We start from the raw sequence: 26,296 nt of genomic DNA on the forward strand, positions 1-26,296 counted from the left end.
TAGCAGATAAATTCAGAAAAGAGAAAAAGTATAAAATCTTTGGTATTCACATTAAAACTAATGCCATCAGTATAAGTCACATTGATAGGAACACAAGAACATAATATTTTGGAAATTAACAATAAATAAACGTCATTTGGGTGATGAAAAAACAGAATGAAATAAATGTGTAAGAAATATGAGAGAGATGCAGTTCACTTAGCTACAATGACTAAAGCAGTCATAGTAGAAGAGAATACAATCATGCCTACGTGAAAATACGTGGGCCCCTCCATACAAGGCAGTGTCGCTGCTCCTTCTACTCTGGTAGATGTAGCTGTGTTGACTAAGAAGTTAGTTAGTGCAGAAGGAAGGAGAGGGCACTGCACAGTGTGGCATGATAAGCGGAGTTAGTGATTATGGTTGAACAGAGAGAAAAAAAGAACATAGTCAAACTAGCATACATCCAAATACCATAAAACTGGGTAACCAAATATCTAAACTATATGAATGTAATAAATCTAAATAAAAGAAATAAGTTGTACAGCAGATATAGTGAACTGAAAAGGGTGAAGGGTGGGACAATATTATCAGTATTGAGATATGGAAAAGTACAAATAGAGAGAGAATGTGGTCAAACTGTATGCACGGGAAAGTAAAGTTTCGCTAAAACAAGGCAAACAGAAGTAAAAGAAAGTAAGGGCATTTGAAAGAAAGGAATCATCTAATGGTAAAAACTAGACTCTGAAAGGTGGAGCACAGTTGTAATGTTCTAAATATATAAAATATATATAGGAACTTTGCTGTACTAGTCCGCCACCACATATGCTGTTGGCATAAATTTCAAAGTGACAGATGCACCAAGCATTAATTTTAACATGAGTACCTAGATTTCATACTTCATCTCTTTTCTGCACTTACACTGTTACATTGTCTTGGTCGTATGGAATATGACCATGCCAGTTATTTATAACTTTGTCCTCCCTGTGCACTGACAGATTATCTGATGAAGCCCTACCTGCGCAAAAACCATAATAAATAAAGTACAAATCTGCAACACTTGACTGTTTTTACAATCAGCTTATAAGAAGGTTGTTGTACCAATCTGTCACCATGGAACAGAATAGTCTTTATGCTTAAATATAGTCTTTGGCAAGTGTTCTTTCATCAGTAATTGGAGAAGGAAGGCAAGGGAAAGATTTTTCAAAATTTATACTTTTCCTCCATGTTAAGTTTACTTGGGCAATATATTCCTCCACTGCATTATATAATGCAGACATTTTATCTTTCACTTCATAGCATCTCCTGATTTCTCTATACCTACATCTAGAGCTACTCTTCGCAAGCCACCTTATCGTGTGGTGGAGAGTTCTTTGTGTACCACTTCTGCAGGTAGTTTTTTCTGTTTCGCCACTCTCCCCTCAAAGGATGTAGAGTTGCAGAACCGTCAAGTGAGATGACTAGGTTAAAAAAAGAAATTCACAAATTGACTTGCCATCATCACAGTCATAAGATGTGTTGCACCAAGGTTGTCCGTGAATTAACTTACCATAATGTTTGTCTTCCAAATTCCCACTCAGCTGGTCCTGTTATGAGTGAATGTGCTATTCTTTAATGAACATTAAATCTGGAAATAGTGAGGATGGTTCAACGTTGCCACATTGTGTGGTCAGTTGTGACAAATACAACCAGTCAGAATAATCATAAAAATGCATTCTATTGTTCATTGGTTCATTTTGTCACCTTGAATCTATCACCAGATAATTCTTCTCAAGTGATAATGCCACATGCAGACTTGATTGAGCATTGAAACACACTCTTAAAAGGAATATGGCAAACTGTTAATTGTTTAGTCCCCATGTTAGTTGTTAGATAGCACTAATTTGATTAAGTAACAAAACATTTGAACAGGTATTGGCTAGTTCAGATATGGTAGGCACCCAATGTTGATAGTGAATAAGCTGAAATACATATCTAAGGTACAGAGAGAAAATCGCTAATCTAAAACATCACATTGTTGTTCATAATGTACAGCTTAAAATAAAGCATAGAAATAGATATTTGGGAAATGGTTTTTTAATTAGATTGAGGTGAGTACATTTGGCTGGTGTTAAATCCACAGCTTGTTATTGATGTACTCATTTGGTTCTCCATTGATCACCAATTTATAGTTATCACTTCATTCATGTAGCTAGTTGTGCTAGCTGCAGCTCTATTCAGCATGAGAGTGTAAAAACTCATGTAAAGTATAGCATCAGAGTTGTGTCTGGGAGAAATTATAATTTTGATTGAGTGCCCGTATCACACTCCTTGGCGAAGTCTGCTGCTAGCTGCGAACGTACCATGCCATTCAGATGGCACTGGATGTAGATTTTCACTGACTTTTTAACCTGCAGAACCAAGCTTTTCTTTCAGAACATTCTAGTTGTACTAAATTGTCCAGTCACTATCATCCTCGAAACTTTATTAAAATTCATAATTCTGGTTTTAACTTATTTCACAGGTATCCAAACTTCCATTTTGCTGCAGTCTTTTACCAATTCGTAGTCGTTATGCACATAGTTTTGGTGTGTCAGTTGCTATTCAGTGTTCTGATAAATACATGTGCATCACAGATTTATGTGCTAGTATCCTTACTCATAACTGACCACTGTCTATCATTCTTTCTGTGTGCGATACAAACCTTTTGTTTTTCTCAGATCTAGCATTAATAATTTTATGTGAATGGCTGAACTTCTGAACTACTGGTTACACTACTACTAAATGAAACACTTGAAAATGTTGCATTAGTTAGTTGGTGACATGGGTGCCAGGTGAATACGACAGAGGTATGTTTAACACTTAAAGATCGGATTACCAAGGAAGTGTCCCTTCTTGACAAATCCAGGAAGTTAATTTGTGTGTTTACTAGATGTATATAAGCATGTTTGTTTTGTATCTCTATATGTTTGGGTTTAATTTTTTTGTTTACCCTATGTGTTTACTTCCATTCGCAAAACCTACACGCACCACTTACTAATGTTTCTGAAGGCTGTGGAAACATTACCTGACTCTTTAACATAATTATCTAATGCAGGTTGCGTGTTGATGCTTTTCGCGAAGAAGCTGATTCAAATCATGGTGGTGCAAGAAATACTGATGAACTGTGTTCTGCAAACAAGGCATGAAAAGATGGTGGTTACGAGTCAGTCCTTAATCACATAATTGTGAACCAACATTTTGGATTCAGTCCTAAACTTGTCAACTGTCTGTTATTGATTGAGATTACAAGACTCTTCTGGTGATCAGTTGTCATTTAAAGGGGGCATAAAGCCCGGTTGCCCTTTCAATTTTGCTAGAGAGCTGTGTGTTAAGAATAGCTTTTTCCCCTAGCTTCCATACATTATTATACTTGTCTACAACAACATAGAGTAAAGCTAAACTATAAAAAGAACTTGTCATGTGTGCTGCATGTAGGTCATTTTTAAAAAGTAACTCTGCTATTCTTTTTATAGCTGTGTCAGGGGACTTGAACTTGTTTATATGGTCATTCAAAAATAACTATGACATTCACTTTTTTAATACCATACAGGGAGGCAGAGTTAATGTTTAGTTGGATAACAGTTACTAACCATCAAGAGTTTAATTTTCAATGGGCTTCCAGCAGAACTGGAAAATCTGAAAGACAAATCTCAGATTTTAAAATTGCGAGGGAGAATTACTGTCCTATACTTACCTTCAGAAAGTAACTGACTGTCATGTGGTTGCTGCCCTCATTCTTACACAGCCATGTTGTGGCATCTCCAGTGCTCAGTCAGCAACTGTATAAGACAATGTTTCTGTCTTGCGACAGCCAGGTCAACTTCAACATCACAATAGTCATGTTCCACGCTATGTTCAGCTGCATCTTGTTAAAACACATTTTCATCTATATAGTGTCGTTGTTGTTATTAGGCTATCCCAAATCTGTTAGCCTTCGTGATCATAGAGGTGTCATTGAATGCCATTTTATATCCGTTTTCAAATGCATGTTTACCTACCACAAATTTCTCTGGGTAGCTTAGTTTCAGGCACCTCTGCTGTCGTGAAGTCTAATCTTTTCGTGGATAACGTAATTAAAGAAGCTATAGAGACAAAAACTGTGAAAGCTGCAAATCACTTTCATTCTTCTAGTGCTGAACACACTGTGGAACCTGATCATACTGAGGTTAAAGCTGGTGCAGCACATGAGAGAGGGAAACATTGCCTTATATGTTGGTGAATTGAGTCCTGATGATGTCATAGCCAGTACCGCAGCAGTCAGCCAAAATCTCATGGGTGTGTAACCAGTTGACGTGTCTGGAAGACCGAGGAGATTTTATTCACTTGTCTTCTTTAAAAGGATCTACACTGAGGTGCGAAAAGTCATGGAATAGCAATATGTGCATATACAGATAATGGTAGTATCACGTAAAAAAGTAATAAAAGAGCAGTGCATTGGTGGAACTGTTGTTTATACTCGGGTGATTCATGTGAAAGGATTTGTGATGTGATTATGACTGCACAACAGGAATTAATAGATTTTGAACACAAAATGGTAGCTGGAGCTTGATGCACGGGACATTTCATTTCTGAAATTTAGGGAATTCAATTTTCCAAGATCCACAGTGTGAAGAGTGTGCCAAGAATACCAAATTTCAGGCATTACCTCTCACCATGGACAGTGCAGTGGCTAATGGCCTTCACTTGTGACAGAGAGCAGCAGCATTTGTGTAGAGTTGTCAGCGCTAATAGACAAGCAACACTGCATGAAATAACTGCAGAAATGAATGTGGTGCATACAGTGAATGTATCAGTTATGACAGTGCGATGAAATTTGGCGTTAATGGGCTATGGCAGCAGATAACCCAACGCGGGTACCTTTGCCAACGGCACGACGTTGCCTCTCCGGTTCCTGTGACCATATCGGATGGACCCTAGATGACTGGAAAACTGTGGCCTAGGGTTGGATGAGTCCAGATTTCATTTAGTAAGAGCTGATAGGTTTAGAGTGTGGTGCAGACCCCACGAAGCCAAGGACGTAAGTTGTCAACAAGGCAGTGTGCAAGCTGGTGGTGTGGTATGGTCTTTTTGTTTACATCAAATAGACTGCGTCCTCTGGTCCAATTGACCCGGTCATTGACTGTAAATGTTTATCTTCAGCTAGTTTTTCCCAAACCACTATGGAATTTTTAAGGACAACAATGAACCATGTCACTGGGCCACAACTGCTTGCGTTTGTTTTGAAAAACATTCTGGACAATACAGACGAATGAGTTGGCCATCCAAATCGCCTGAAATGAATTCTATCAAACATTTATGAGACACAGTCAAGAGACCAATTCATACACAAAATCCTGCACCAGCAACACTTTTACAATTATGGACAGCTGTAGAGGAAGCATGCCTCAGTATTTCTGCAGGGAACCGCCAACAACTTGTTGAATTGATGCCATGTCGAGCTGCTGCCCTATGCTGGACGAAACAAGGTCCGACACTACGTTAGGAGGTGTTCCGTGACTTTTGTCAGCTCAGTATACAATCGGAAAAGTGTGTTTCTAATACTGCATCTCTTGGAATACATCAGATATAACCTTCCTTTAATTTATACAATGGCTAAGTACTGGAAAATGAAATCTGAATCCTGAATTTTGTGGAAAGGTATGCTAAGGAATGTAGATTGAAGGGAAGCTGGCAGACATGAAGATCAAAACACAAGAAGGCAGCAATAGGAAATTTGTTGAAACATGAACTTGGGAACTGGTAATGGAAGAAAACTGAGTTGTGGTTCATTGTCTGATTCCAAAAAGACTCACAATAAGTATACATAATTCCATCTAGTGTTGCAAGCTTCAACAATGTCAGCTTATTTAGAATAAGTGAAATTATTGTATTGCTCTGGCATTTAGTTCCTGTCAGCAACGAATGTGAAATGGTAGCATTTCAGTGCAGTCTCCCTGTGCCCCCAACCCCCCGCCGGCAAAGAAAAAAAAAATCCAAATGTGAATTTGATTTGGAATGTGGTGATTATTCTCATTCTGTTGCTATGAGCTGTTATTGGTTCAGTTAATTCAGACACTAAAGGAATCCTCCGAAGATGAAAAATGTTTCTGCCACACACAGTGGCTGCCCCTTCAGGAACCTATTAGTGTTTGAAGAGGACATCTGCATTATCTTGCACCACTTGTGAATTTTTGGGATTGGCCGGCCCCAAAGATACAAGGTGGTTATAGTTAAACTTTACCTATTTAACACTTTATAACGTGGAAAATAATTACCGTACAAGTACCCAACTTGGTAGCATTAATGTGCAGAGTGTGGGTTGCGTGATTTCCAAGCGTCACAGCACCACCGTCAAGTTCCAACTATGGCCACCAGGTGCTGTGATCAGTCATTGTGATTCTAAGTTTCACACATCTGACCAGTCGCAGTGCACTTGTTGACATGTCAACGTGAGCTTGGACAAAAGAAGCAGAAAATTATTGGTGCACACTGGACTCGCATTCAAGAGGACGACAGTTCAATCCTGCGTCCGGCCATCCTGATTTAGGTTTTCTTTGATTTACCTAAATCGCTCCAGGCAAATGCCGTGATGGTTCCTTTGAAAGGGCACGGCTGACTTCCTTCCCTAATCCGATGAGACTGATGACCTAGCTGTTTGCTCTCTTCCCCCAAACAACCCAACCCAACCCAACCATTATTGGTGAAGCTATATTATCAAAACAACAGTAATGCTGCAGATGCAATTCGAGAGTGTTGTCAACTGAAAGGATTACAGAAGGGTCCTCTTTCTCCACCTTCTGTGCGGAACATGATGAAGTTGTTTGAATCAGATGGAGAACTGTATGTCGCTCTGGGAAGAGGCCGACTACCAGTTGCACCACAGGTGGTTGATGAAATTGCTGTTGCTATAGCAAACAATGCTGTGTGCAATTCCCGATCGTCAGGCAATCCACGTACTGTGTCACGACAGTTGAACATCCTGTAGCACACTGAACGGAAGGTGCTTCAAACCGTTCTCAAATGGTATCTGTACAAGATGCATATCATACAGCAGATTGCAACACACGATGCACAACGATGTGTTGACTTCACTCTCCACATTCTCGCAAGGTTTGAAGTTGACGACTATCCTATGAACAGACAGAGCTAATTTTTCTCTGACAGGTGAGGGGAACACACAGACTTGCTGAGTTTGGGTATCCTCACCTCTAAGTCACTGTGCATGGAGCTACTCTGTATGGTGAACATATCACCGTATGTTGCGGCTTCATGGTTACGTTCAACATTAACCCATTGTTTTTTGAACAGGTTGGTGCTCAAGGACCACAGATGTACAGTGTGACTGGCCAGTGTTACTGTGATGTGCTTCACCAGCATGATGTCATACCCATCCTACAGGAGACACACATTGAACTCAACAGTTTTCATGCATGTTGGGGCCCCATAGCATATTGCTCGTGAAACTCACCTGCTTCTCCGAAACACATTTGAAAATGATTGAATTATTGGCCAGTCGTTTCCAAATGCTTGGCTAGCATGATCATGTGATCTCACTCCCTGTGATTTCTGGTTGTGGGGCTACCTGAAGGACAGGGTGTACCAGGGGAACATTCACACATGTACTGATCTGAAACTGAGCATATCAAGAGGGGTAGCCAGCATATCTACAGACATGCTTCCATCTGCTGTGCGGAATGCAATCTTGCACTTTCTGACTCTTCTGGACACTGATGGGTGCCATATTGAGCCCATTTTGTTGCAGGAGTGGCACCGGTATTTAATAGTATGAGCACCATAGTAGCACATCAAAAGTGTTTCAGTTGAATTGATTCTGCCTTATTTCTCTTCCTCATGTCCTTGACATTAATGCTTCCAAGTTTGGTACTCGTATGGTAATTATTTTCTGCATTATAACATGTTTAATAGGGAAAGTTTAATCATAACCATATGGTATTATGCACATTACCTTTATCTCAGAAAGGTAACACACATTCAACAGATACTTAATGGTTTTAATTTATACTGCCTAAATTTCTTGTTCACCATTGTGCTTGGTGATTAAATTTAGCTATGGCAATATAACTTGGAGACTTATGACTGGAGCTTTCAAGAAATGCTTGCTAAACATTGGTGAAGGAAACAGAAAGTACAGGCAATGCAATGATACACTCATCCTGCAGATACACCACAATCACTTGGAGAGGGTAGGAGTAAAATAGCAGATTGAGATACTGAAACATGACTATCAAAGCTCTTCATAAGAGTAGATGAGAAACAACTGAACACTGTAATAGCTGGTGCAGTTATTTGTGTTAGGTGGTTGTTATTCTTATGCAAACAAATATTGTTAAGCAGCTTTGGATACTGTAATAGCACAATATAGGTAGGCTACTGTTGTTTATAATAGAGTTTGTATGGTAACTCTCTACCTTTGAAGTGCATGTAATGTTAGGAAGTGGAAGGGAACAAAATTTAAAGAATACATCGTAGGACTACAGTCATAAAAAAAGGGCAATTGTGGATAAAATTTGCTGCTGTCTGAACTGTAAACAGAGCAGAGGATGGGGAAAGGTGAAAGTAGCTATCTAAACATGAATAATCAGCAAGTGGAATGATTGCCTTCACATATTGGTCTTAATTCAAAAGCTGTGAACAGCTATTTTTTTGTGCCAGACTGAGGCGATATGTGGGAGCCACCCACATCACTTGCTCCTTGTGACTACTGTTACAATGAAATGAGTGGTTCCAACACCACCTATGAGGTACCTCAGATGAAGTTAAAAATTGGTCACCATCTACATACTTGCAAATTGCAATTATGTTAACATTAGTGACACTCAACTATCATTGCTGTTTGTGAGGTTTGGTTGACGCATCATCATGGTCATGGCAAAATTGTTAGAGCAATTGAAACACTTCACCTTGTAGTCAGTTTATCCAGAATTTTACCAAGCTTGATATCCTCTTTGATGAGAAAATGAATAATAATGATTTGTGCAACAGGTGGCTGCACTTTGTACTCTTTTTTTTCTTTTCTTTTAAGAAACAACTGCTACAGAATGAAACTAATGCTTGCCACTTCCATATTTATCACATACCCACATCTGATGCATACCTACAGTGAGCACCCCCACACCATTATTGGCTCTTTCCATATCCATAGCATGCAGTTCTGGTCTAAATTCGAATGATATTTGTATGCTGTTATTCTGTTTATCATATCTTTGTAGCAAAATGTGTTAAAGATTTGTGTAAATGACTTATTGAATTAGGTTAACTGAAGTAGAATTAAAATGAGGTAAGACAACAACAGTTCTAATGCTACAAGCTTCTCGCCACCACTCTTCTTTTTATGGTTACCTGTTTTTAAGTCAATGAGTAATTACTGGTATTTAGATTGTTATCTTCAAAAGTCTGAAGGATGTTACCCCAGCCCCCTCCAACTTCAGTTTTGTTGAAATTTGATTTGTTACTAGCTGCTATTTTGCACCTAAATCATTAAAAATAGGTTTATTGAATGAGTTTTGAAATCGACAATTTTGTCATTCCTATTTTTTATAGTAATTTTATTTTGTATTTGTTTTATACTCAAGTTAACAATTTATAATAAAAGAAGAGGAAGAAATGAAGTAATAGATATTGCTGCTCAAGAAAGCTTATACTGTGTTACAGCTCTCGGGCGGAAGCTCACCATACCTGCACGGAGGACAATTGGGTCTTCAGCTAGTAAGAGTCAAACGTTACCCAGAAGTATGGGGTCACGTTCACAGACATCATTAGGTTCATCAAGACCTGGGAAGCCTCAATCCACACCACCTGTTGTCAAAAGACAACTTTCAGTAAGTATACAAATTAAAGAAATAAATTACTTTATATTCCATTGAATTTGATTCTTAATTGTGACTTTATGTTCTATGGCCAACAGCAAAGTGAAACATTGTGGATCAGCTTTTTTTCTGTCTATGCAATGCTGATAACTGTGACCAGTTATTTATTTACATGTGTGATGGATTATAATTGTGGTCTCCTGCTGAGATGTGGAACGACTCAGTTAGTTTACAGCTATAACTACAACGATAACAAATGGAATATGCTATCTGCTACGGAGTGAAACTTCATTTTGATGAAACCAGTAGATGCGTCTGATGTTATCTTTCAGCAGTGCAATAGCTTTTTCACGTGTCCAAGTATCAATTGTGCCTCACCTTGTTTGAATATATTTATATAAATTTTGCTTTGATGAAAACGCTTACCATAATATACTGGAAGATTTTCTTCAACATCAGCACCTGGACTTCAGAGGACACAGATTCTTAATTAGTGTGCACCACAAGTGGTGTAGAAATTGTAACTTGGATTTGATTAACATGGCACTGCAGTTGATCATTCAAAAAGTGCATTTTAATGGCTTCATAAAGGAAGCAAACATTCAAACAACCTAACTGATACAGTCAGTTGACTATTGTCACATCTTAAGCAGATGTCTACAAGATGATTGTGGGTGAGCACCACATAACATTCTTACAGTCTGTTTTTGAGCAACAAAGTCTTCTTTCTTAAATATAAGTTACCCGAGAACATTATTCCGTACAACATTATCGAATGAAAATATGCATAACATGTCAGTTTACTGATTTATCTCTTCCCAAGCTTTGCAGTGAGCAAATGTGGTTGAACTAAGTTTCCACTGTATTTATTATACCCTATCCAAGTGCTGCACTTCTCATTGGCGTAGTACTCGTAGATGTGCAGAACTGAATATGTTGTGAGTTTTTGAAACTGAGGGCGAGACCATTCACAAAAAAACCACCAGTGAAGATCTTTGTATACCATTTCTTCTGTTTCTTTATGTAGCCTTGGATTGATTACAACAGTAGTGGCATCTGCAAAAAGAACTAATTCTGCTTGTTGTATATTAGACAATAGATCATTTACATACATGAGGAACAATAGTGTAACTGAGATGAGACTGAGCCTTGGGAGCCCCATACGTGATAGCTCCCCATTCAGAATTATGTCGCCAGACTATATTGGTTGTATTATTAAGTACAACCTTCTGCATTCTTTTTGTTGGATATAACATTATCCATCTGTTGGCTGTACCATCAGTCCCATAATACACTGATTTGTATATGGGAGTAGTGTGATTCACTCAGTCATATGCCTTAGACAGTCACAGAAAATACCAACTGGTTCCATTTTATTATTTAATTCTTGTAAAATCTGGTGAGTGAACTTGTAAATGACATTCTCAGTAGTGCAACTCTATTGAAATAATAAATCACTTTCTCAAAAGTTTTGGAGAATATCAGCAATGAAACATATCGGTAGTTACTGATATCTGTTTTATGACATTTCTCGATCTTTCCAGAAGTGTTTTTTTTTTTTTTTTTTTTTTTTTTTAAAGGAAGGAAAATTTTTTATGCTCTGATGTCTATAGGTGATTTTTATATGATTTTAGAAGCATGATTTATACAAATATATGTAACCATTTTCAATAAATACTAGGAACATTTGGCTCCTTTTTATGGACTAAAATAAATAATTTTGAAGTCTTCACTGTTGTAATAAATCAACTAATAATTTAATAATTAACATGCAAAATAGCAATATTAACATTCAGTTATAAAGTAGAATATAACTAACCAACAACTTCCATGAATTCTGGTGGTCTCAGACTGCTGTGCACTGCTACATTCACTTGTTCATATTTTTACAGTGATGCTCAACAGTTGGGAGTGCTTGTGCGTGATGAAAAGATTGAACATTCACATATTGTATATGACTTTTCCATTGAGGAAAAATGTTTCTGTTGCAGCTAAATATTAATGTACACAATTGTAGCCAGAGGGTCTGAAAGTGTTAAAGAGGAGTTTAACGCTGGCATCTTTCAGTCTTTCTGGAAAAATGCCTTGAGTTAGTGATGCACAACATACCTCAGATAAGACTGAACTTACCATATGGGAACAAATCTTTAGTATTGCATTGGAAACACCATAGAAACTAAATGAGCTTTTATCTTTGAGACATTGCATAATTTTCTTAATTTCAGGAAAAGAAGTTGGTGATACAGTCATATGATTGAATTTTATGAGGATGTTCTTTCATTATTTGAAATATAGGGTCCAAGTAGCTCTCCAGTGCGACGATACAGTGGAAGTGGTAGCGGCCCATCAGGTGGAAAGAGCACTCCGTCACGTAAAACACCACCCCAATCCCTGAAGGGTGTTGACCCTAAATTAGCACAGATAGTGCTTGATGAAATTTTAGAAGGTGGTACATCCGTCCAGTGGGAAGATATTGCTGGTCAAGAGGTAAGATAAATGTTCTGAACCAAAATTTCCTTTTTTTCTAAAATTATGTACCGTTACATAAGAAATTGTGTCTCCAGGAAGTCTGTCTCTACTATTTTTTGTTGACGAGTTGTTTTGTTGCATGTTTAAATTGTGATAAAGAATGATGATTAAAAATTTCAGTCATACTTTTGTAGCCTGGATTTTTTTCTGTGTGTGTCATTTCTTTTTTGTCATTTTAGTATGTTGGAAATTGTTTTGTTATAAAAGAACCAATATAAACTGCTATTTTTCAAAACTAGATTGAGATTAATAATAATAATAATAATAAAAATAATAATAATAATAATAACAATAATAATAATAATAATAATAATAATAAACCCCGTGGAGGCCCCGGGAAAAGAATGGGCCTCCGGTATGTTCTGCCAGTCGTAAAAGGCGACGAAAAGAACAAACCACTAATAGGGCTAACCCCCCTTTTAGTGTGATGAGTTGGTTCAGGACAGAACTAAAGAAGCCTCGGACAAGCACCGTCATGGTCGGGGACGACGCTTGAACCCTATGCCCGCCCACAATGGTAACGACACTGCTAGCCAACTGGAAAATGATTTAAATCCAAATAGAGGTGTTTTGCAGGATATGCTTCATGCAACCACCCTAGAAGGAAAACAAAGACAGAGGATGAGATGGTCAGATGAAGTTAATCGACACCTCATGTTCTGTTATTACCAAGCAACAAACCTAGGAACCAACACAACTGGATACAGATCACAAGTATACACAACATTTATTACCAGATACCCAGAATTAAAATTTTTAACAGAACAACGACTAGCTGATCAGATCCGTGTAATAATAAAAAATAACAGGATACCCCAGTCAGAATTAGAAAACATCAAACAACAAGTACAACAAATACTGGAACAAAATAATGTGCAATCAGAAGAAGAAGAAGAAAATACAGTAATGGACTCAAACATCCCAGAGCAAACAAACAAAGAACAACACACATCAATTAAACAATCAGAGGAAAACGAAATCTTAAGACAGCCACCAGAACAGGCACAAATAGAACACGAAGTGACACACATGTTAGATATAGAAGAAAAATTTCAGCTGACATATATAGAATACAAAGACACAAATACAGACATTAGACCATTCTTGCAAAGACCGCCAAATAACCCACAAGTCGAAACAACAATAAAAACTATCAACACAATCATACACAACAAAATAAATGAAAACACAACTATGGAAGAGTTACAACTACTGGTTTATATAGGAGCACTCACTACACTAAATATACACAATAGGCAGAGATCAGAACCAACCAACACACAGAAGAAACCCACAAAACCAGCATGGCAACACAGGCTACAGATCAGAATAGAAAAACTGAGAAAGGACATCAGACAGCTAACACAATTTATAAGAAATGAAATGTCAGAAAAAAAAACGAAAAAGGTTAGGTAAAATCTCACAACAAGAAGTGATAGAGCAATTAGATGAAAAGAAACAGAAATTACAAGTATTGGCCAAACGACTTAGAAGATACAAAAAAAGTGAAAATAGAAGGAAACAAAACCAAACATTCAACACAAACCAAAAGAAATTTTACCAGACAATAGATAACACATACATTAAAATAGACAATCCACCAAACATAACAGACATGGAACACTTCTGGAGCAACATATGGTCAAACCCGGTACAACATAACAGGCATGCACGGTGGATACAAGCAGAAACACACACATACAAGATGATACCACAAATGCCTGAAGTGATAATTTTGCAACATGAAGTCACCCAAGCAATTAATTCTACTCACAATTGGAAAGCCCCTGGAAAAGATAAAATAGCAAATTTCTGGCTAAAGAAGTTCACCTCAACACATTCACATCTAACTAAATTATTTAACATATATCTAAAAACAAAGATGATGTGACTTACCAAATGAAAGTGCTGGCAGGTCGACAGACACACAAACAAACACAAACATACACACAAAATTCAAGCTTTCGCAACAAACTGTTGCCTCATCAGGAAAGAGGGAAGGAGAGGGAAAGACGAAAGGATGTGGGTTTTAAGGGAGAGGGTAAGGAGTCATTCCAATCCCGGGAGCGGAAAGACTTACCTTAGGGGGAAAAAAGGACGGGTATACACTCGCACACACACACATATCCATCCACACATATACAGACACAAGCAGACTGGGGTATCCTGTTATTTTTTATTATTACACGGATCTGATCAGCTAGTCGTTGTTCTGTTAAAAATTTTAATTCTGGGTATCTGGTAATAAATGTTGTGTATACTTGTGATCTGCTTGTGTCTGTATATGTGTGGATGGATATGTGTGTGTGTGCGAGTGTATACCCGTCCTTTTTTTCCCCCTAAGGTAAGTCTTTCCGCTCCCGGGATTGGAATGACTCCTTACCCTCTCCCTTAAAACCCACATCCTTTCGTCTTTCCCTCTCCTTCCCTCTTTCCTGATGAGGCAACAGTTTGTTGCGAAAGCTTGAATTTTGTGTGTATGTTTGTGTTTGTTTGTGTGTCTGTCGACCTGCCAGCACTTTCATTTGGTAAGTCACATCATCTTTGTTTTTAGATATATATTTCCTACGTGGAATGTTTCCCTCTATTATAACCTAAATTATTTAACAGTTACATTGCAGACCCATACACATTCCCTGATACACTTACACATGGAATAACTTATCTGAAACCTAAAGATCAAGCAGACACAGCAAACCCAGCAAAATATCGCCCCATAACATGCCTACCAACAATATACAAAATATTAACTTCAGTCATTACACAGAAATTAATGACACATACAACACAGAACAAAATTATAAATGAAGAACAAAGAGGCTGCTGCAAAGGAGCACGAGGATGTAAAGAGCAATTGATAATAGATGCAGAGGTGACATATCAAGCTAAAACTAAACAAAGGTCACTACAATATGCATACATTGATTACCAAAAAGCTTTTGATAGTGTGCCCCACTCATGGTTACTACAAATATTGGAAATATACAAAGTGGATCCTAAATTGATACAGTTCCTAAACATAGTAATGAAAAATTGGAAAACCACACTTAATATCCAAACAAATTCAAATAATATCACATACAGATTAAGCGTGGAATATACCAAGGAGACTCATTAAGTCCTTTCTGGTTCTGCCTTGCCCTGAACCCACTATCCAACATGCTAAATAATACAAATTATGGATACAAATATAATAGAAGGAAACATTCCACGTGGGAAAAATTATGGATACAATATTACTGGAACATACCCACACAAAATCACACATTTGCTATACATGGATGATCTAAAACTACTGGCAGCAACAAATCAACAACTCAACCAATTACTAAAGATAACAGAAGTATTCAGCAATGATATAAATATGGCTTTTGGAACAGACAAATGTAAGAAAAATAGCATAGTCAAGGGAAAACACACTAAACAAGAAGATTACATACTGGATAATCACAGCGACTGCATAGAAGCGATGGAAAAAACAGATGCCTATAAATATCTAGGATACAGACAAAAAATAGGAATAGATAATACAAATATTAAAGAAGAACTAAAAGAAAAATATAGACAAAGACTAACAAAAATACTGAAAACAGAATTGACAGCAAGAAACAAGACAAAAGCTATAAATTTGGAGTAGTGAAATGGAGTAACACAGACCTAGAAGCACTCAATACACTTACACGATCACTATGCCACAAATATAGAATACATCACATACATTCAGCAACAGAAAGATTCACATTAAGCAGAAAGGAAGGAGGAAGGGGATTTATCGACATAAAAAACCTACATTATGGACAGGTAGACAATTTAAGAAAATTCTTTATAGAACGAGCAGAAACTAGCAAAATACACAAAGCAATCACTCATATAAATACTTCGGCTACACCACTGCAACTTCATAACCACTTCTACAACCCTTTAGATCACATAACATCAACAGACACGAAGAAAATAAATTGGAAAAAGAAAACACTACATGGCAAGCACCCGTATCATCTAACACAGCCACACATCGATCAAGACGCATCCAACACATGGCTAAGAAAAGGCAATATATACAGTGAGACGGAAGGATTCATGATTGCAATACAGGATCAAACAATAAACACCAGATATTACAGCAAGCATATTATTAAAGATCCCAATACCACAACAGATAAATGCAGACTTTGCAAACAACAAATAGAAAAAGTGGATCACATCACAAGCGGATGTACAATACTAGCAAATACAGAATACCCCAGAAGACTTGACAATGTAGCAAAAATAATACATCAACAGCTTGCCTTACAACATAAACTTATAAAACAACATGTTCCCACATACAAGTATGCACCACAAAGTGTACTGGAGAATGATGAATTCAAATTATACTGGAACAGAACCATTATAACAGATAAAACAACACCACATAACAAACCGGACATCATGCTCACCAATAAAAAGAAGAAATTAACACAACTAATTGAAATATCCATACCCAATACAACAAATATACAAAAGAAAACAGGAGAAAAAATTGAAAAATACATCCAACTGGCTGAGGAAGTCAAGGACATGTGGCATCAGGATAAAGTTGACATTATACCAATTATACTATCAACTACAGGAGTCATACCACACAATATCCACCAGTACATCAATGCAATACAGCTACATCCAAACTTATATATACAACTACAGAAATCTGTAATTATTGATACATGTTCAGTTACCCGAAAGTTCCTAAATGCAATATAACACATACCGTACAGTTAAAAGGAAGTGACGCTTGATCAAGGTCCGTGTCACTCCATTTTTAACCGGACTTAACATCTGAGAAAGTGAAGGAAGTAATAATAATAATAATAATAATAATAATAATAATAATAATGTTAAATAGGAATTAATTTCTCCCTTTTGAATTTCAACCAATTTCTGAATGTGTGATAGAAACATCTCAGGAAAGAATTAATCCAGGAGGTGTCCTGAAAAGATGATCCCCTATCACTTTAGGCAACGCAGTTTGTTCTGCAGATTCCAATGAGCCCAAATCTACATGCAAAAGTGATTCTGGGCATTCTGAAAACCCCATCAAAATACGGACCCAAAAAGGAATGCTTTCTTGGAACACTGAACACACATTCCTTTTTAAAAACTGGAAAAATAAAACAACTGTCAAAAGCTTTAGATGAACAAACAATATCTGTTTCGCCATTACAGGAAACACTGTTTCCATATGACAATACTGTGGAATACAAGAACCATCACATCTTTAAAGGTAAACTTGTAAATAGTTACCAACAATGTATTCCACATCTAGGAATGGCATTTGCCATCAGTTGTTAAATGATGGACTCGGTGACAAATTTTTATTCTCTGTCAGAGAGACTGGCACTTCTATTATAGCAGTGTGGAAACAAAAATTACATGCTGATTAACTGCCATGCTCCCATAAATAAAGACAATAAAAAGAACCCAGATAAAGTGGAATATTTTTGGGAAACCTTACAAATTGAAGTATCCAAAATCCCAAATGAAAATGGAAAAATATTATTTGGAGAGCTTAAAGCTCAAATAGGGAAAGGCAAAAAGAATTTTGAAAAGTTGTGAGGCTACCCAGCACACGAAAGAACCAACAGAAATAGTGAAAGATTGTTTGCGCAAAACTTCAACTTAAAACTGACATCCACATATACCAGAAAGTTCCCCAGGAAAGAAAAAAAGCTTGGAGATCACCAGATACAGATTTAGGAGAGCTCCAAATTGATCATGGTAGGATTTCAAATAGGAACATTAAAGAAATGGTGTACGTCAAGGGGAAGAAAGGAGAAAATACTGAAATAGACTACTGCTTGAGGACAGTTAAGTTAAAATTTATAGCCAAACTCAAGTATAGGATACAGAGAAATAAAATATTTAAAACTGACAAAAAGAAATTACATATTTTCCATGACAAACTAAACAACTTACAAACTATAGATGGGACAAATGACAGTGCCAGAATAATAGATGCTGCCATGTAAAAACTCCAATGGAAAAGAACAAGAAACGTGGGTGGTAGACTAAGATTGAAAGCATGGAAAAGACGGCATTCCATAAAGAAATAAGTTCATTATTTGGAATTCATAAACCAAAGCAATCAAATGACAAAGATTTGGGATCTGCTAAGAGAAATTTTGAAAATTATCTTCTACATGATATTCAGGGCAACTTAAAAACAACACAAGAAATTTTAAAAACTAAATTAGTGAAGTATGGACTGTTAAGTCTTATCTTTTAAAAAAGGAAGCAGCTAACTTGGCATTAATAATACAGAAAACTGCGGATTATTAGCTGAGAAGATTAGGAAACCCCTCTATTGCAAGAAACCATTGATACCTTTTGACAAAGTAGAATCTGAAAATGTTTTTTTCTAAATTCAAAACCACCAGATAATACAGAAATTCAGAATATAATTAAAGCACTGAAAAGTAACAAGGCTTCTGGAAACGATTCAGTTGTGATGGAAATGTGAAAAAATGCCAGTGATTACATGATTTTAAGTTTTTCAAAGATTAGAGAAACTGAGAATATTCCAGAAGAATGAAAAAAATGCACTCTTACTTCCTTTACACAAGAAAGGAAATACGGTAGATGTCAACACTTAGAGGAATATGTTTAGTGGCTGTTACATATAAAATCTTATCCAAGACCCATCAAATCATTTGGAAGAGTAATTATGCAATCAGCTCAGTGAATAACAAGGGAGGGTTAGAAAGGATCGGTCTTGCGTGGAACGAATTATGAATTTGAAAGTGATTGTAAGGAATTATTGTCAAAGAAGCAAAAATCTTTTTATAACTTTGGTAGACTTCAAGAAAGCCTAAGACTGTGTAGGCAAAGAAACATTCTATACATTGGAAGAATTTGGTAGAGACAGAGGAACTGTGGAAATAGTTAGAGAAACATTGACAAAAATAAAAGCGTAAAATGAAATTCCGTGGGAAAATTTGAAACAAAAACTGGTGTAAGGCAAGCTGAGGCCTCTCATCATTGTTATTCAATTATGTTTTGGAAAAGGTAATAAGGGAATGGACTCTTAAGACTTAAGTAAAAAATAATTCAGAAAATCAAATTGGGATCCAGTAACTTAAATGTCAAACTCAACTTCCAATCTTTGCTGGTGATTTAGCAGAATTTTCCAAAAACTGTGATACAGCAACTCAGCAAGTAAACAATTTTGAAAGAAATGGCAGAACTTAAATTCCTGAGCACCAGATATGGTAGAATCAACAGAGTGAATATATTTATGTATTTAGGGGGAATAATGCAGACAAATGGTCTAGGTAAAGAAGCAAATATAAACAGTGTCCAGAAAATGGAAATGTCGTATCAATTAGCAAAGGACATTACAATAAAAAAATCACTCTTAGTAAAACAAAAATCCAACCCTACGACACTGCCTTTATGCAGTGGAATGTTCAGTCCTCAGGGAAAAGGGAGAAACCTAGGAGTTGGAGAAAAAGGAAATACGTGGTCCGAGCAAAGTTGGCAGTATGTGAATGAGAAGTAGTGAAGAAGTCTACTCTCACTATCTGCTGCTGTCGGGGGAAAGAGGAGGATTTAATTTGATGATCTTTCTGTTCAAATGAACCCGGAAAGGCGTACTAGTTACAAAAGCAGCAATTCTAGAAAGGCCAAGTTTCTCAAAAAAGGATTAGGAAGTTAAGGTATTTCCAGAAAAAGCTCAGAAAGCACATCAGGGTATGGGCAGATGAAAGCAGAAAAGAACACAGAGAGAATGAAGAGATACTGGAAAGATGGAAATTATTTCACAAGGTCCCTAGATGGCCAAAAGTGAAGAAGAAGAAGAAGAAGAAGAAGAAGAAGAAGAATATTAAATAGGTATTTTGTATGTCTTCATTGCATACTTTGACCTTGTCAATACTTTGTGTTTTTATCAGCAGAGAGTAAAATATATTTCTGGATTGAGAAAGTTTACAGTCATATTTTTGCTCAATAAATTGCATGTGGCAAGTTTATATTATCATAGATTTTCAAAATAACACTTTTTTCTGCATTGTCAACAGGTGGCAAAGCAGGCTTTGCAAGAAATGGTCATTCTTCCCTCGTTGAGGCCAGAATTGTTCACTGGACTGCGCACTCCAGCTCGAGGTCTGTTGTTGTTTGGGCCTCCAGGCAATGGGAAAACACTTCTAGCTCGAGCTGTTGCCAATGAATGCAGTGCAACATTTTTCAGCATCAGTGCTGCAAGCCTCACTTCTAAATATGTTGGAGAAGGAGAAAAGCTAGTGCGAGCCTTGTTTGCTGTAGCAAGAGAGCTTCAGGTATAAATATCAAAATATTCGTGCTTCAGATTAAATTACAAAATGTAATGCTGTGTAGTGATACTTCTATGACACTGTTTTATATATAAAACCGTCAGTTCTGGAATTAGGTTAAATACTTAATACTTATCATGAATCTATTGTTGGGCTGTTGTACACTTTGAAGTAAGCTTTATCAGAAGTTACAAAAAATTCAGTGGTACTCACTGTACTTGAGAAGTACTCAGTGAAAGATCAACTTAAAATTAACTTAGAATTCCACCTTCTTTAGAATTTGAAGATTATTGTACATAATTTCTTTCTCTAACTGTGCCTAGCTCTTTTCTTTACCCATTATCGACAAATATGAATGCAGTTGTTTACTAAATTGCTTGTTACAATCTGTTGGGCTCACCCTGATAATGAACAGTGTGGATGCTATTCACATTATCAGTTCATTCTCCCTCATACACCAGACTGTTTGATGTTTTACTGTGCAGGCTTAAGGATATTTAGCAATGATCTCATGGTTTATGGTAGGCGTATCAATTGGTTAACTTCTCCCAGCAGGCAACACTGCAGTTTCACCGTTGTGTTAATATTAGAATACAAATAAGAGCTCCAAATTGAATGGTACTTAGTATTTAAGTTTTAAATATTTGTGTAGAAATCTATTAAACGGAATCACTATTGTCTCGCAAAACTTTATCCTCTCCAACATTGTTTTGTTACTGGTCAATTTGCAACAGAAATTCTTTTATAATACTATATTAAATATCTTTTTCAAAGCTCTTTGCAGCACTTACTTGAGACATAGACTTCTAGCTCAGTTCATTAGCTAATGGGAGATTTTTGTCACCGTTCGATATGTTGGTCATATTGAAGTCGTACAAGCCAAAATATGCATGATGCTGTGGTCTATCCATTAGTTCACCACTGATTATATAGTTATTACCACAGAATAATTCCAAGGTGGTACCACAATGGACATCTTGTAGAGACTTTCCAAAAAGTCCCCTTGATGAATGTGGAAAGTGGTAGCGTCTGCCATCGTTAAACCAAAATAAGTCTTCCAGAATACCAAAATTGTTGGGAACTTGGAGTAAAGCAGTAGGTAATTTTAAATATGATAGTATTTAATGATGTCAAAAAATGTAGTTCATTAAAGGCTACACAAAATACCAAGTAAGTCAATAATCGTCCTAATATAGCAACTGTAGAAATGCTGTGTGCTTATTAACAATAAATTCACTTTGTGTGAAAAACCACTATTATCATCATCATCACCACCACCACCACCACCACCACCACCACCACCACCACCTTTTCTAGTGCAGTACCAGTAGATGGTCAGTTAGAAAGGCCATCACATTTTAAAAATGTTTTAAACAGCTATATCATATCTGCCAGTCCAGATTTCTAGGAAATTCAGCAGTGGGAAATAGTACCAACAAAAAAGATGTACTTTTATAATGAAGTCACTGAACATCATCACACAGAACAGCTTTCAGCAGTGCTGGACTGCATTTGTGCTTTTTAGTACAATTTTCTAGACAGGAACTGACTTTAACCTGCTGTAATTTTTTTTCTCGAAAGTTTTTAGTTTGTATTGCCAGATTTAAATAATCTATGATTTGCACTTCTTCCTTTCTTTTCTAAAGTATTTTAAGATTTTGGTATGTTCTAATAGAATATGTTGTTGTTGAATAGACAAAACTCCACCAACATCCCAGGATTATGAAGTAAAAGGTCACCACTGTGTAAAGATTTTCCACTTTTGTTTCATAGCAAGGATTGAGTTGATATAACCACTTCAATATGTTGAGATATAACTGCTTTGATTCTAGTATTAATTTTGGTGTTCGGTGATCTGTCTCAGTAATCACATAACCAAATGATAGGAGTTTTCTGTTTGTAAATGCTAAGAGGCTCTTTGGAAGCCTGTACTCATAATTGTGAATTTTTGGCTTCTACTGACACTTAAATGATGCGGAGACAGATTCTTGAGAATGGTGGCAATGTTGCTTGTATGGCACATAATCCTGCTTTTGGTTGCCATGACCCCATGAGTTTCAGCAAAGGTTGCTGTTGACTCTCTAAGGGAAATAAACAGCCATCTGGCTAATGGGCCAGCAGTTCGTATATTGTTACTGAAACCTCCCTATGCTTATTATTTTTCTTTATTTATTTTTATTCATCCAAGGATTATTTCACAATGATACAGGAATTGTGTTGGTAATACAATAACAATCAACAGCTCTAAACATAAACAGAATACATGAATTTTCTCTATAAGGATAGGTGGTTGGCTGTGGCCTTGATGAAGGAACCACTGAAGTGATTTAGGAGGGCAATGGAATACCCAAATCAGGATGGCCGGACAGAGCAAACCTCGTCCTCCTGAATATGAGGTCATTATCTTAACAGCTCGAGTGCTACATGTGATTGGTCTCTATTATGCAATTGCCACATGTGATTGGTCTCTTTTATATGACAGTTTACAAACAGTTTACTTCAGATGACTTGTAATGTAAAACATAGTTTTCTCTTCATTGCCAAACACACACACACACACAAAATAATGACACCCACTGATGACTTCAGGGCCATGAAGATGCTGCTGTGCTCCTTGCACTAAGCCCAGTCTGTTTGGAAAACTGACTGCAGGTTCACCAACATCCGTCTATGGTCCATTGGTCCATGTTTGTCTCCCTGTCCTTCCTGCTGTCCATCTGAAAAACTGAGTCTGCCCCCCCCCCCCCCCCCCCAACCCTCCCTTCATGATTAGTGAGATGAGATGTTGAACTCAGGAGAATGACAAGACATAACATGTAATTTTCTTGTAAGAGCAGTAAACATGTATTGAAATGTAACAAGGTGTTGCAATTAAACCCTTTCATTATTATCCACTACTCTGAGTCCTCAAAGTAATCTTTAACTGTGTAGTACGCACACTTACTAAGAAAGTTTTAGTTGCCTTTTTCAACAGATTTAGTTTAGCAATCAGTTTCATTTCCACAGACAGTCAATTACAGAATTTTATTACATGTTAGAAAATGCTATTGTGAGTCTTCTGTTTGTTTGTCTTGGTAAATGTAAGCCCAAACTCTCCGTCTTCCATGGTCATGTGTAGAACTATTACTGAAATACTTATACTGTAGTGTGATCAAAATTACTTGATAGTTGACATCTCTCACTTACTGCTACAGTGTTGCCACATCCACTGGTGGCAACTGCTTGGTTACAGGTGGAGCATTGTTAGAAGCGGCTACCAACGTATAGGAGCTGCTCTGTCGACAGCTGACTTTAAGTGACCAATGACTAAACTGCGGCAGACGATGTGTTTTAAAGCTACAAAATTAAACTCTTGTCCTATCCTAACCACAACTTTGTGATGTGTGGTGTATCTGTGAGAAAATGGCAATCAAAAGTCTACAGCGCAACTAAAATCATGATTGCTGTGTTTACGCCATTTAAGGCTAAACTCTACAAGCAAATGCAAAACACAAAAATTTCATAACATATTCATTTGCATAGCCATCTCCCACAGCAGTAAAATAAAACTGTACTTTCTCACTGTCATTGGTTACCTGAAACTATATCCACACTGGCTACACAGGACGCCACGTTACTAACTGATGAGTGCTCGTGGTTGACATTTGGCTGCAGATTATAGGTGACACAAGCAGATTCCAAATGAAAAAAGAATGATAAGAAGAAAAATAAGAGAAAGTAAAGTCAATATGAGGATGAAAATGATGTGGAAAAGTATTAGAAATGAAATAAAATAAAATAAATATTTACGTCAGTTGATTGAAGAAAAATAATAATCAAAGTCTTTCGATTAATTAAAATTTTAAAAAAATCCACTGACTCTGACAAGATTCAAACCTATGACCCTACACAAGCCAGGTTTATATCTCTTCAATAGGCTATGCCATAACTTTTCAGAAAGTAATTGTAGAATTCAAAAATTTAACTTCACGCAATGTCTTGCGAAGCTCATCTAACATATGCTGATCTCTGTGATCACAATAACTGTATGTGATTTGGCATCACATAATGTGTGGAAGGGTCCAGTAGTGTTTGGTTAGTGCTGTGTATGACGTCTTTGTATTTTGTTAGCTTTGTGTGTGTGTGTGTGTGTGTGTGTGTGTGTGTGTGTGTGTGTGTGTGTGTGATACAATAAGAAATATATTAGTCAGACCAAGAGTATTTGGGATCCAAAAACATCAAGAAATAGGCCAGAATAGGAATCTGAAGTGAACAGACTAATTGTTGTGGCAGTTTGGCAACAGCAAATTGTTCAGATGTGTAGTTGAGCACTCTGATTGGAAGAAACCAGCTACGACACGTGAAGTGTCAATTATCAAGTAATTTTAATCAAAGTATAGTAATGTTTTAAAAAAGATGCTGTTACTTACCAAACGGGAAAGCACTGGTAGACACACACAATGAAAACCCCACACACACACACACACACACACACACACACACACACACACACACACACATATCAAGCTTTCGCAACCCACAGCTGCCTCATCAGGAAAGAGGGAAGGAGAGGGAAAGACGAAAGGGTGTGAGTTTTAAGGGAGAGGGTAAGGAGTCATTCCAATCCCGGGAGCAGAAAGGGACAGGTATACACTCTCTCGCAGGTGGCCCCCCTCCCCCCCCCCTACCACACACACACACACACACACACACACACACACACACACACACACACGTTCATGCGAATGGACAGTTTGTTGCTGGTCATTCCCACATAGAAGGCTTCACAGTGTAGGCAGGTCAGTTGGTAAATCACGTGGGTGCTTTCACATGTGGCTCTGCCTTTGATGGTGCACACCTTCTGGGTTACAGGACTGGAGTAGGTGGTGGTGGGAGGGTGCATGGGACAGGTTTTACACCGGGTGCGGTTAAAAGGGTAGGAACCAGAGGGTAGGGAAGGTGGTTTGGGGATTTCATAGTGTTTTCCTTGATATGCATCACACTTTGGTAGATATATTCACTTGGTACAGTAAATATGCCCTGTTTTTTAAAATAGTTCTTTACAATGAGCCTGACTACTACTAAGCTTTGTCATTCTTACGGCCATGTCTTGTTGTTTAAAAACTGTATACATGTTTTGCGCCTTCAGTTCCCAGAAAAGAAACCCTTAGCTAAGAAGGGAGTATACATAATAATAGTACATCACAACAAGACAATGGCTGCTATGAACTGATGATTAAACCCGGAGAGCATAATGTGCTGATGGGATATTTTCTGCCAGTATCTTTGTGTGTTCATTCCATGTTAACCAACAATCAGTATTCATCCTTAAAAACTTCGTGCTTGTTATGCAATGTAGACTTACCCTATATGCTTACTGCAGCAGTTGTTTTCCCTCTTTACGTTGATGTGCTTACTGTTTGTTTTCCTTGTGTTCAGAGTTAATTTATTATTTACTGCCCAGTCATAAACATACTTGCAGATTTGTATTTTCTAATTTTCTGCTGTTTTATCAGTGACTATGATGTTGCTGTCATCAGCAAAGAGAACTTTTTCTCCATACTTATACTGTCTGGAAAGTCATTGATATACGTTGAGAATAGAATTGGACCCAATACACTACTCTGAAGAACACTTATGTTTGTGTTTCTTGCCTGACAGTTGCTTTACTAAAAA

General features: G+C 37.1%; 1 protein-coding gene across 2 annotated transcripts in view; it reads left to right on the plus strand.

Annotated features, from left to right (window-relative positions):
• Positions 1 to 26,296, plus strand: part of LOC126468076 (spastin) — a 504,043-nt gene that overhangs the window by 449,472 nt on the left and 28,275 nt on the right. For both annotated transcript variants that reach the window (XM_050096521.1, XM_050096522.1), the window contains 3 exons: positions 9,652 to 9,818; positions 12,102 to 12,293; positions 20,390 to 20,647. In XM_050096521.1, coding sequence (XP_049952478.1) covers positions 9,652 to 9,818; positions 12,102 to 12,293; positions 20,390 to 20,647 — 617 coding nt within the window. The remainder of the gene's footprint in view (positions 1 to 9,651; positions 9,819 to 12,101; positions 12,294 to 20,389; positions 20,648 to 26,296) is intronic.

This window comes from Schistocerca serialis, chromosome 1, assembly GCF_023864345.2.
Source record: "Schistocerca serialis cubense isolate TAMUIC-IGC-003099 chromosome 1, iqSchSeri2.2, whole genome shotgun sequence".
Lineage (NCBI taxonomy): Eukaryota > Metazoa > Arthropoda > Insecta > Orthoptera > Acrididae > Schistocerca > Schistocerca serialis.